Below are 11,133 nucleotides of genomic sequence, written 5' to 3' on the forward strand. Positions count from 1 at the left end.
ATGACTTTGTGCTTCAATTTTGATTTCACGTTGTATGAAGAAAAGAATGTTCAATATAATCAGTTCATACATAATTTAATCAAAAGTCTATACTAAGAAGTCGAAATCACGCAAGCCAATCTGTATTGCGAAAACCATAAACAAAAATCGATCGTAAATCATAGCTTGCCTCAACCAACCGGCAATTCCGTCAAACCGAAGTCACTCAATTACCAATCTTCTCGATAAACCACGTTACCAAATGACCGACGGTGGGATGACTCCAAGTTAGAGTGGGGGGTATGGCAGTCTTCAATGTCAACTGCAACTGGCGGCGCAGAGTAACAGTCATGACCGAGTCGACACCCAGATCAGCCAGGGCAGCCTTCGAATCCACGTCACTGGCCGCCATCTGCAAGACCTTAGCCACACATTCCCTGATCTTCTCATCCAGATACGTCTTGAGTGCCGGCCCGGATTTCGGCATCGCATCATTGCTATTGGAACCTGCAGTGGCCTGTCCGGTACCAGTCGTAGTGCTGACGCGTCGAACGGCGATATCATTGAGTATAGGCACTGGGATCGGCTCCCCATCTTCAAAGGCCCGACTTCGCAAGACTACACCGTGGTCGAGGTCGTACTTGGCGAGATGCTGCCAGGCAGCAAAGGCCTCATCACGTGTCACGTCTGTAATTCCCTTGGATTCAAGTTCTGCGTTGATGAAGTCCGTGCTGGCGCCCATTCCGAGGCCTCGCCAGGAGGTCCACTGGAATGAGACTGCCGTGTCCCCTAGACTGGCTCGGTGCGTGGCAAGAGTGTCCAAGAACGCGTTACCGCTGCCATAGGAGGCTTGGCCGGTGAATCCAACGAGGTTTCCGCATGAGGAAAACATGACAAAAAAGTCCACGCTCTTGGGTGGGAAGACATCATGGAGAGCTAGCGCACCTGCGATCTTGGGCGCAAGAACCCGGTTGAAGGCGTCGCGTGTAGTCTGCAGTACCAGTTGGTTATCCAGGACACCGGCAGCATGAACGACACCCTGAACCGCGGGGAGGGCAAGGCGATCCAGGGCCTCAGACAGCTGCTTGGCTGCATCTGGTTTTGTCAGGTCAAGTGGCAGTACATGAACCGATGCGCCTTGACTCTCCAGTTGACGGATCTTGTCAATAGTAGACTGGAGATCCGGGTTGATTTGGTTCCAGGTTTTGCGAGGGGGAAGAGCGCGCCGAGAAATCAGAAGCAGACGTCTGGCCCCCTTCTCAACCAGGAAATCTGCGACCTCAAGTCCAAGCACACCTAGTCCGCCGGTAATCAGATACGTGCCCTCGGGGCGAGGGAGCAGGCGAGATCCTTGGCTCACAGGGCGCAGCTTGGTCCGTGGTAGACTGCGGAAGCGGGCCGTTCGGGCGATCCCGTCGCTCATTCGGACAATGTCAGCTCCCTGGATATACCGCATGGCCGCCAGTGGCATGGTGGGCTCTTCAACATCGATGAGAGATCCCATGTCGGGATGCTCGCAGGCGATGATGCGGGCAAGCCCGAACAATGGCGCTTGTGCAAGTGCAGTAGCTGTCTGAGCATTGCTCACGTTATCTGTGAGAGTGAAGACTTTGATGGGCAGGGAGCCATTGACGATAAACTTGATCAGCTCAAGCAGATTCCATGTAAATGACTCAGACGCGGTTGGAACATCTTCAAGTGATGCGACATTACCAGGAATATAGGTTAACACGGTACCCTTCTCCAGAGGCAGAGATGCAGCATTTTTGATGAAGTCCTGTACAGCAGAGAATTGGAAAGACCCAATCTGGGACGGCAATGTTGACGCATACTGAGCCCGAGCAGTATCATCTGGTGAGACCAGAATTACCGTCGTAATGGACAAGGGTTCTTCAGCTGGGGTCGCTGGTGGCCAGGCAATCTGATGCACGAGACTCTCCATGCTACCACTGACACCAACAGTGCCTTCAATTTCGGAGAACCGCATCGCAGTAAACTTAGCAACCACGTCGCCATTCTCGTTCAGTACACTGACATGAGAAGTGGGTACCGCATCAGGGGCCTCCTGGACATAGAGCCAGCCGATCTTGGGCGGATCTTGCGAGGTGAAGATCTCAACGCGTTCAATCTGGGCCGGCATGCGCAGTGCAGCTGTTTGGAAAACTGTCGAACCGACGGAGGTGGCAGCGTCGAGTATCGGGGCCCAAGAAGAAGAGTCCCAGGGTAAAGCTGCATTTCCCAGGACAGCAGGGTTTACATCAACGCGCGCTAACATCTCTTTGTTATTTCGGTAGTGCTCGGTCACTGCCCAAGGGAATCCCATTGCTGAGACTCCCACTTTGTCCAGATAGTCAATCGAGAAGTTATCTGCCAGTTTCGTTGGCAGTCTTGCTTTGACAGCTGCGAGGTCGATGCGATCTTCGGGAGCCAGTACTGCCCGATCCCAATACGCTGTCGTATGAGTAGCCCAGGATGCATCATCATCCAAGGGTGAGGGCTCATTCGGAATTAGTCGAGATAGGATCTTTATCTGATCCTGCTGCACCACAATTTGAACTGAACGTGGGGCGTTGATGGCGACGGGCACACGCAGAACCACGTTCCGGAGCATGCGGCCGCCTGTACCCTTCAAGAAAGTGTTGATCAAACCCGCTGCTGGGACAATCTCTGTACCATGCAGGGGATGGCTGCCGGGGAAGGGCTTGTTTTCATTGTCCAGTCGAGTAGTGTAGACCACGGTATCGGTGCCTGAAATTGCAATGCGCTGTCCCAAAAGGGTGTGCTTCTCGACATCATGTGTGAGTCCAGTATGAAGGGGCGCTGTTTCTATCTTGCGCCAGATAGGCTTATGCATCCAGGTCGTGGTCGGTAAACCGATAGCCCAGGGCCCAGGCATCTGCGCCATCCAATTGACCTCTGCACCGCGGCAATGAAGTTGCGCAATACTGTGCAGAACGTGTTTCTCAGTGGGCTTGTTGCGAAGAAGAGTCGGAATGACCGCGAAGTCTTCCAGTCCTGCCTCCATGAGGGACTCATTGATAGAATGAGATACAACTGGATGGCTTGAGACCTCGAGGAAGAGGCGATAACCATCCTCAGCCGCCGCTTTCGTAGCGGAGGTGAGACGCACTTGGTTCACCATATTATCAGTCCAGTACGCAGCGCCGCGAAGATCCTGTCCACGAGGGTCGACCAATGAGGTAGAGTACAGCTTGATTGCAGGACTAGTGGGAGACAGACTCTCCACAAGTTCTTCTCGTAGTGGATTGACGAGGCCTGCCAAGGCTGGGCTATGGAACGCAATGTCGCTCTTGACGGTAAACGTTTTGACGCCTCTTGTCTTGAAATCCTCTGCGGCTTGAACCACCGCTGCCTTTTCTCCAGCGACCACGCAGGAAGACGGCGACGAATCAATGGCCACCACAAGGTCATTTCGATCGGCCAAGATGTCTTCAACTTCTTTGGCAGGAAGGTTGACAAGAATCATGCCACCCTTACCCATGACTTGACGGTACAAGCGCGCTCTGCGGGTCACAATCAGGGCTCCCTCTGCTGGGGACAGAGCGCCGGAAACAACACTGGCAGCGATTTCACCGACTGAATGGCCAATCACAGCCTGTGGGGTAATGCCCTTGCTCTGAAGAACGGCGCTGAGACCAATTTGCATGAGATAGGTCAATATCTGAACTCGGTCAGATGACTCGAAATCGCCAGTTCGGAGAAGCTCCAAGGGCGACAGGCCGATTTCATTATGAATTAATTCATCGAGTGGCTGAATTGCTCCGTAGAAGACAGGGTTATGAATGAGTTGCTTGCCCATGTCCGGCCATTGCGCACCATGCCCAGAGAATACCCAGACAACCTCTTTGCTGACATCTGTACCTAGGACACGAGTCTGGGTCTTGAACTGATTGTCGACTCCATTAGCTAATGTCTTTAGAACTCGGAGAGCATCAAGCTGGTCGTCGACCACGAGTGCCGCTCGGTAGTCATGATGATCCCGTCGTGTCGCCAGGGTGGTGAGAACTTCCATCAGCTCACTCTCGTTTCCCTGAGCAGTCATCCAATCGTGCAGGGTTTGGGCTTGCAATGCTAACCGCTTCTCCTGGGGGCCAGATAGCAACAGGATTCCAGGTCCGGTAACTGTCACATCGGCCAGGAGCTCGGGCTGCAAGATTGGACCAAACTCTTCAATGACTGCGTGTGAAACCGTGCCTCCGTAGCCGTACGAACAGACACCTGCTCGACGAATTGGGTCTGATGATGGCCACTGGGTAGCTTCCTGGACGACCTTGACACCAGCTGTGTCCCAGTCGATTCGACTATTGAGCTTCTTCAGGTTGGCCTGTGGCGGTAAAACACCCTTTTTGATGGCCATGGTAGCCTTGATGAAACCCATAACGCCTGCACCAGCTTCCAGATGACCAATATTTGGCTTGATGGACCCAATATAGCACGGGTCGTTAGCGGGTCTATCTGTACCGTAGACAGCTGCAATAGCGGATATTTCTGTTGGGTCACCCAAGGGTGTAGATGTGGCGTGGGCTTCCACGTAGCGCACGGTTTGAGGATCAATATTTGCAGCTGCGAGAGCATTGCACGCTGCCAATTGTTGTGCTTTAGCATTGGGAGCCATGATGCCGTTTGTCTTTCCGTCTTGGGCTACTGAACTGCCTTTGATAACGCTGTAAATGTGATCATGGTCGAGGAGAGCACGGTGTAGGCTCTTGAGGATGACGGCGCCAGCACCTTCACCCCTGGCGTACCCATTGGCGTTATCATCGAAAGATCGACAAGATCCATCAGATGAAATTGCCCCGGCTTTGTCGAGAACCCGGGTCAATCCCGGTCCAACGAGGGCATTCACACCTCCGGCAATAGCGACCTGAGACTCTCCAAGCCGGATAGCCTGAACACCATGATGAATAGCCACGAGTGATGAAGCACAAGCCGCGTCCACTGCAGTGCTAGGTCCCATCAGGTTGAGATGATAGGAAATCCGATTGGGCACACCACAGTATGCGGTGCCGATACCCATCCATGCCTCGACATTTGGTAGATCTTCTAGCACTAGTTTGGAATAGTCGTCCGAGTTGACTCCCCAGAAGACAGCCGTGTTGCTTCCCGACAGGCTCTTGGTGGGAATGCCAGCATCTTCGAGTGCTTCCACGGCCACCTCAAGCGAGACGCGTTGTTGAGGATCCATCTGCTCAGCCTCCTTGGGAGAGATACCAAAGAACTGACAATCGAAGTCCTCCAAACGATCTAGGAAGTACCCACGTGTTGTCGTATTCTTGAGGGCTTTTGCATTTCGCGGATCCCGACGGGCGTAAGGCTCCCAGCGCATCTCTGGAATCTCACCGACTGCACTTTTCTGACTGAGGAGCGATTTCCACAACATCTCGGGGTTGTTGTTTCCTCCTGCCACCCGACATGCCATGCCTACCACGGCTACATCGTTGGAAAACTCCTGTTATATTGTCAGCTCTGAAGTTGGACAGACACTTGGAGGTTGTGGCCACATGCATATTCACTGTATTCCGTTACAGGAGTTTCAATTGGTGGGGGAGATGCTCCCTGAGAGCGAGATGTAGAAGGCTCCGAGTGCATGTTTGTGATTTGCATTTCATATACTCATTTGCCTTTTTGCTTTTTGAAGGTCGTTGAGTTGATCTTATATATCGTGTGCACTAGGGGCTAGTTCGGACTTATAGAGATCCACAAGCTATCCTTATCATTCTCAACAGGCTGACTGATGTTTCACAAGGAAATGCATCAGTCATCAAAGACATGTCGCCCAGATGGTCTCTTCGGTTTCCCGATTGGGAAATGGATTTGTCGATGGTGAACTGCTCCGTTCGGCGCTGTTGTTAGGGCTTCCGCCACCGTCTGCCAAGCTTTCGGAGTATGAATCTCACTGACAGCTGATAGGAGATGACACGAGACCAATGTATTGGGAGATCGACTGTAGGCAGTGTTGATCTTGAAACCAGTGCCAAGGCTTCGAGATGAAGAGTGCAAGCCACCGTAATCCCTAAGCCCAAACGGGACTCTGCTGATTCACCCAAAGGAGTGCCGGGCTCGTATTCTCCAAAGCGTGCCGATGGCTCAGGTGAGTTATCTCACCTTTTAGGAACGCAATTATCAATTTGCCTTAAGCAAACTCCGTGTAGATGCTCCAGAGTCAGTATCTAAGGAACTTCATCGGTTTGGATCAGCCCATTCCAACAGCCCACTGCGAAGGCGGTATGGTAGAATGATATGTACACAACTTCTAGCAGATATAAAACGAATATCAGCTAATTTAAGACCGTTTTTCCATCGACTTGACTTTTTACCGTAAATTCTAACTTCCCCGAGTCATTTGACACCGATCTTATCATAATGGCACCATTTGTACCCTATCACTCCTCGGCCGGCCAGTCAACTACTGTCAAGTACGCAATTGCTTCATTCCCCTGCCTAATGATCAAGTAATTGTCAAGTCCCCGTTGACATAATAATAGGTTTGGTGGCCTTCTCACGACTGAATTCCTCGAGCCCCCAGCAAGCCGTTGCTTTCTCTTCCGCCAGACGTATCGCCACACCATTGAGGGTCCCATCCCAGAAAACCTGCGCAAGCTGATCAACAGTCCAAACCGACCAAAGGGCCCACCACCTCATTTCCACCAATTCCAAACCGAGTATTTCCGCGTCGAACATGGGGTGCTCGGAATTACGGTAGACGGAGTCACCCGCCGCATCACTCCTGAAGATGGAGAGATCTCAGTCAAGGCAGGCAGCGTGCATAACTTCTTTATTCATCCTGATTCTCCCGAGAGCATGACGGTGTACCTGAGTGCCTCAGACTCGGGTAATGACTATCAGCTTGACCGGGTCTTTTTCGAAAACTGGTATGGTTACTGGCACGACGCGCTTCTGCACGATGGAGGACTTGATTGGATTCAATTCCTCGCGGTAAGTATTTCTTTAATATCCTTCTCGGTCCTTCTATGAAGCTGGGCTGACAATTAGTAGATCCAGGATGGTGGGGATGCCTATACACCTGCTCCTGCTTGGGTACCATTTCGACGACAGGTTGGATATTGGACCTGCGTAGTTGTTGGTCGGTGGATTGGGGGACTCCTTGGGTATAAGCCCTTCTTCCGGGAATATACCACTGATTGGGACTTTGCTGTGGCGAAGATGAAGGGCTCATTCTTCCAGCGCCATCTGGTTCACTCTGCTTGGGAGGAAGAAAAGTCATGGGCTAAGCAGGCTGATCTGGAACCCAAGGCTAAGCCGAATAATGCTGAGTTTGAGCAATGGACGGAGGATATGTCCCCAACTAGCTTGGAATTGGGCCCAGTGGCATATGATCAGGGTCAATTCAACGGCATCAACTCTGGGCTGACAAATGGCTCCAATGGTCATTCCACGGGCAAACAAGAGAAATTAGAGCAGTTGGGTTCATGGACTCGGCGACGGACAGAAGTCGAACATGCGGATAAGTAGACATGTACTTCATGAGCTTACCATGCATTTCAATATAAACGTTGTTTACGGTATTTCGAGTTTCCCTTTTTCTGTGTAGATTGAATCGTCATTGGCATGTTTGTTAGACTCAAAATACGTACGCTAAATCGCAGGATTCATCAAGGAAGACAAAACGCGGTACGGGTCTCACCTGTCCAGAGAAAAAGGCCAATAAATCCCATGTAAAGGCAAAAGTGATGTTCCAACTGGGTATTCACTTTTCTCATCATTCTGCCAAACAGAGAGATTAGCTCTCATGCAGCGGGGCTAATAGAGCAAAAGGCTCTCCCCTCAGGGCCCTTTCAGGCCGCATGTAGCAAATGCCTGACACTGAAAAGGCCCATTGAGACATAATTCCGATTGTATTTGTGTGATATTACGGCCTCATCCAACATATGAAACTGCGGATTTGTATGCTCGAGAGACTCCGATTCTCCTTTAGGAACCCAAAAACAGAAGCTTTAGGCCTTGATACGGCCTGCTCGACCTCCACAAACGGATGAATTTTCCTTTCCCCGCGCTGTTCATAAGTATAGGCAAAGACCTACCCTGAAGAGACATTTGCTCATCATTTGTGAACACCATGGACCTCTTACCACTCGCCCCGACACATCTTCTGGCAATACTGCTGAGTAGTGCCAGCGCGATATTCGTTTTGACATACCTATTCCGCTCAGGGCATCGGCCATCAGACTTTCCAGATGGTAATTAGGCTCAACGAAGAGGGAGGATTGCATATCTAACAGACATATAGGTCCTCCAACTGTTCCACTGTTTGGAAACGAATTGCAGGTGCCAAAGTCAGACGCACACTTCCAGTAAATATCAATGGTTGTCCTCTGGTGTACTCAAGAAGCATGCTAAGTGATTTGCATAGGTTCTCCAAGTGGGCTAAGCAATATGGCGGATTCTTCACACTGAAGCGATATAACAACACCACAATCGTGATCAGCGACTGGAAGATGATCAAAAAACTTCTGGACAAAAAGAGTAACATATATTCACACCGGCCGGCGTCGCTAGTATCACACCTCATTACGCAAAGCGACCACCTCTTGGTCATGCAGTACGGGGAGCGGTGGCGCATGTTGCGTAAAATTATTCACCAGTACTTCATGGAACCCCAATGCGAGCGCGAGCACTGGAAAGTCCAAGAAGCCGAGGCAAAACAAATGCTGCACGATTTCCTGACCATGCCCGAAGATCACATGCTGCATCCAAAGCGTTACAGTAACAGTATCACGAATTCGTTAGTCTTTGGCATTCGGACCAAGACCGTTCGCGATGAATACATGAACAAACTTTTCTCTCTAATGGACAAATGGTCCTTGGTGCAGGAACTGGGCGCCACTCCGCCAGTTGACTCCTTTCCTCTGCTCCGCTTCGTGCCGCAGAGTCTTTTAGGAAATTGGCGGAATCGTGCGGTTGAAGTCGGCGATCTCATGCAGTCACTCTATCAGACCGTGCTCGACCAGGTACAGGAGCGTCGTCAACGGGGTATTCAACGCGATTCCTTCATGGATCGAGTTCTAGACGCACAGGACAAGACTCCGCTTACCAGGAATGAGCTGCGGTTCCTCGGAGGCGTTCTGATGGAAGGAGGGTCCGATACGTCGTCTTCGCTGATTTTGACCATCATCCAGGCGATGACCAAGTATCCCGAAGTCCAGGCAAAGTAAGCCGTTGGCCTTTTTCGTCGCCATCTGCCTAAGCGAGAAGCTAATGCAAGGGTTTTCGCAGGGCCCATGCTCAAATTGACTCTGTTATCGGAAATAACCGATCTCCTGCATGGTCCGATTGGCCCCAATTACCCTATATCAATATGATCATCAAGGAGTCCCACCGGTGGCGTCCCGTTAGCCCGCTGGGCGTGACCCATGCTGTCGCTGAAGGTTGGTCGATTAATTCCCTCCGCCAATCCAGGACGAGACGAATCCCGAATTATGCACCGCACAAATAATTTGCTAATCCTTCGTAGATGACCACGTCGACGGCAAGTTCATCCCTCGGGGGTCGAGCGTTGTCCTCAATGTTTGGGGTATGCATCACGACAGTGACCGATGGCATGAACCAGAGCATTTCCAACCGGAGCGGTTCGCCGATTTCCCAGCATTGGCCTCCAGCTATGCAGCGTCTGACCGACGCGATCATCTTGGCTACGGAGCGGGCCGTCGCATCTGCCCGGGCATCCACTTGGCGGAACGAAATCTCATCATTGGCGTGTCCAAGCTGCTTTGGGCCTTCGAATTTGTCGAACCGCCCGGCAGCGACAGTGATATTTCCGCTCACTCTGGAGCGAGTAAAGGATTCCTTCATTGCCCGAAGGACTATGGGTGTGCGATTCGCCTCCGCTCCCCCGAGAAGCGGCAGACGATCCTGCGGGAGTTTGCTGAGGTCCAAGAGGTCTTTGCTCGGTTTGATTAATCTAGATTAGAAGCATCTCTGTGTATCAGATACTTTTCCCCCGTCTCATTTGTTACCCCTTGTTGCACGCATGGATCGGGGAACTCCGTTTCTGCAGCCGATGCGAGTTTCCCAGAGGAGCAGCGGACTTGACTCCGATCCCTTGTTCGGCGGATCCAACGGACTGCCAAGAACGCCGTTGACCTGGTCGTTCTCAACCTGTAAGCTCTGTGGCGCTGTCAGGCTTACTGGATAGGACCGCCATGACGAATCTGGCGTCACGGTAGCATTAGACATAAGCTTCAACTCAATTTCATTGCGGAATCCATTTCTTATCAATATCTTGGCTAATATCGGGGTTCATTTAACCGCCGACGGTTGGAGTCTAATATCTGCACTTACTGTTAGTGGCTGGCTGAGTGCAGCATATGGTTCTTCTTATCTGCTTTGGGGCCATTAAACGACCGCCCGCGATCCACATCGTCTGCATTCTTCACACTAACCATGTCGATCATGTCTATTCTGGACGCTATTTTATGCTCGCTGGTGCTATAATTGTATATCATCACGTATTTTCTCGGAAATTCCTTGCGATCCTAGTTGAACCTCGGTCAGTCATCGGCCCGCAGTCGTGTAGACAGCCAGGAGTCACTCCCAATGGTGAATTTCGGGGTCGGGATCTTGTGGTCCGCCGAGATAGGATTCTTCAGTCTGCATAGCAAATCCTTGCCAGGATCCAGTACCAGTCAGGATCCGTTCGAGGTGGAGATAATGGCCATTGAAACACACTGTATAACATAAGTTACCACGAATAGGAGTCATGATGTATTCCACATTGACACAAATAACCCCTTTCATTCTGAATTGACCGGAGTCCCCGTAATCGTAAAATCTACTGTGTATGAATAACCCTAACTTCCCTATATCGCGAGGGATAGTTTCACACATCTACGGCTCCAAGGAATGGATAGTCTCGAGTTTACCAAGTTCCCCCTAGAAATTACCAAGAAAAAAATAACCAACCAGTCCGAGTCTAGAAGGATTCTCCACGAGAGACTCTCGAGAGGCGTGTAGTATCCTGTGGTCATGCAGGTCTGATGCTATGCAGAAGCCATTTGCCCCTTTACCGGGACCTTTGTCAGGTTCGAAACGCTGGAATTCTCTGCTCTTTGTCGACTTCCAGAATCCCTGTCCTACCCCTCACCCACCAGTTTTCCCTTAAAGAATCTGACTTCC

At 51.1% G+C, this 11,133-nt stretch overlaps 3 protein-coding genes across 3 annotated transcripts; 2 read left to right on the top strand and 1 right to left on the bottom strand.

Moving 5' to 3' along the window:
* Positions 1-205: 205 nt before the first annotated feature.
* N7511_007938 (type I polyketide synthase) lies at positions 206-5,589 on the bottom strand (the record flags this gene model as incomplete). The annotated part of the gene is made up of 2 exons (XM_057130315.1): positions 206-5,449; positions 5,527-5,589. The coding sequence occupies 2 exons, from the start codon at positions 5,587-5,589 to the stop codon at positions 206-208; spliced, it is 5,307 nt and encodes a 1,768-aa protein (XP_056982098.1).
* A 774-nt stretch (positions 5,590-6,363) lies between these two features.
* Positions 6,364-7,473, top strand: N7511_007939 (cupin domain-containing protein; the record flags this gene model as incomplete). Its single annotated transcript, XM_057130316.1, has 3 exons — positions 6,364-6,416; positions 6,486-6,936; positions 6,997-7,473. 3 exons carry the CDS (start codon positions 6,364-6,366, stop codon positions 7,471-7,473), a joined length of 981 nt encoding a protein of 326 aa, XP_056982099.1.
* A 604-nt stretch (positions 7,474-8,077) lies between these two features.
* On the top strand, positions 8,078-9,918 carry N7511_007940 (cytochrome P450; the record flags this gene model as incomplete). The annotated part of the gene is made up of 5 exons (XM_057130317.1): positions 8,078-8,198; positions 8,249-8,312; positions 8,372-9,169; positions 9,235-9,386; positions 9,473-9,918. 5 exons carry the CDS (start codon positions 8,078-8,080, stop codon positions 9,916-9,918), a joined length of 1,581 nt encoding a protein of 526 aa, XP_056982100.1.
* Between the last annotated feature and the right edge of the window lie 1,215 nt (positions 9,919-11,133).

The sequence above is a fragment of the Penicillium nucicola genome (genome assembly GCF_028828085.1).
Source record: "Penicillium nucicola strain IBT 29836 chromosome Unknown utg000008l, whole genome shotgun sequence".
NCBI lineage: Eukaryota > Fungi > Ascomycota > Eurotiomycetes > Eurotiales > Aspergillaceae > Penicillium > Penicillium nucicola.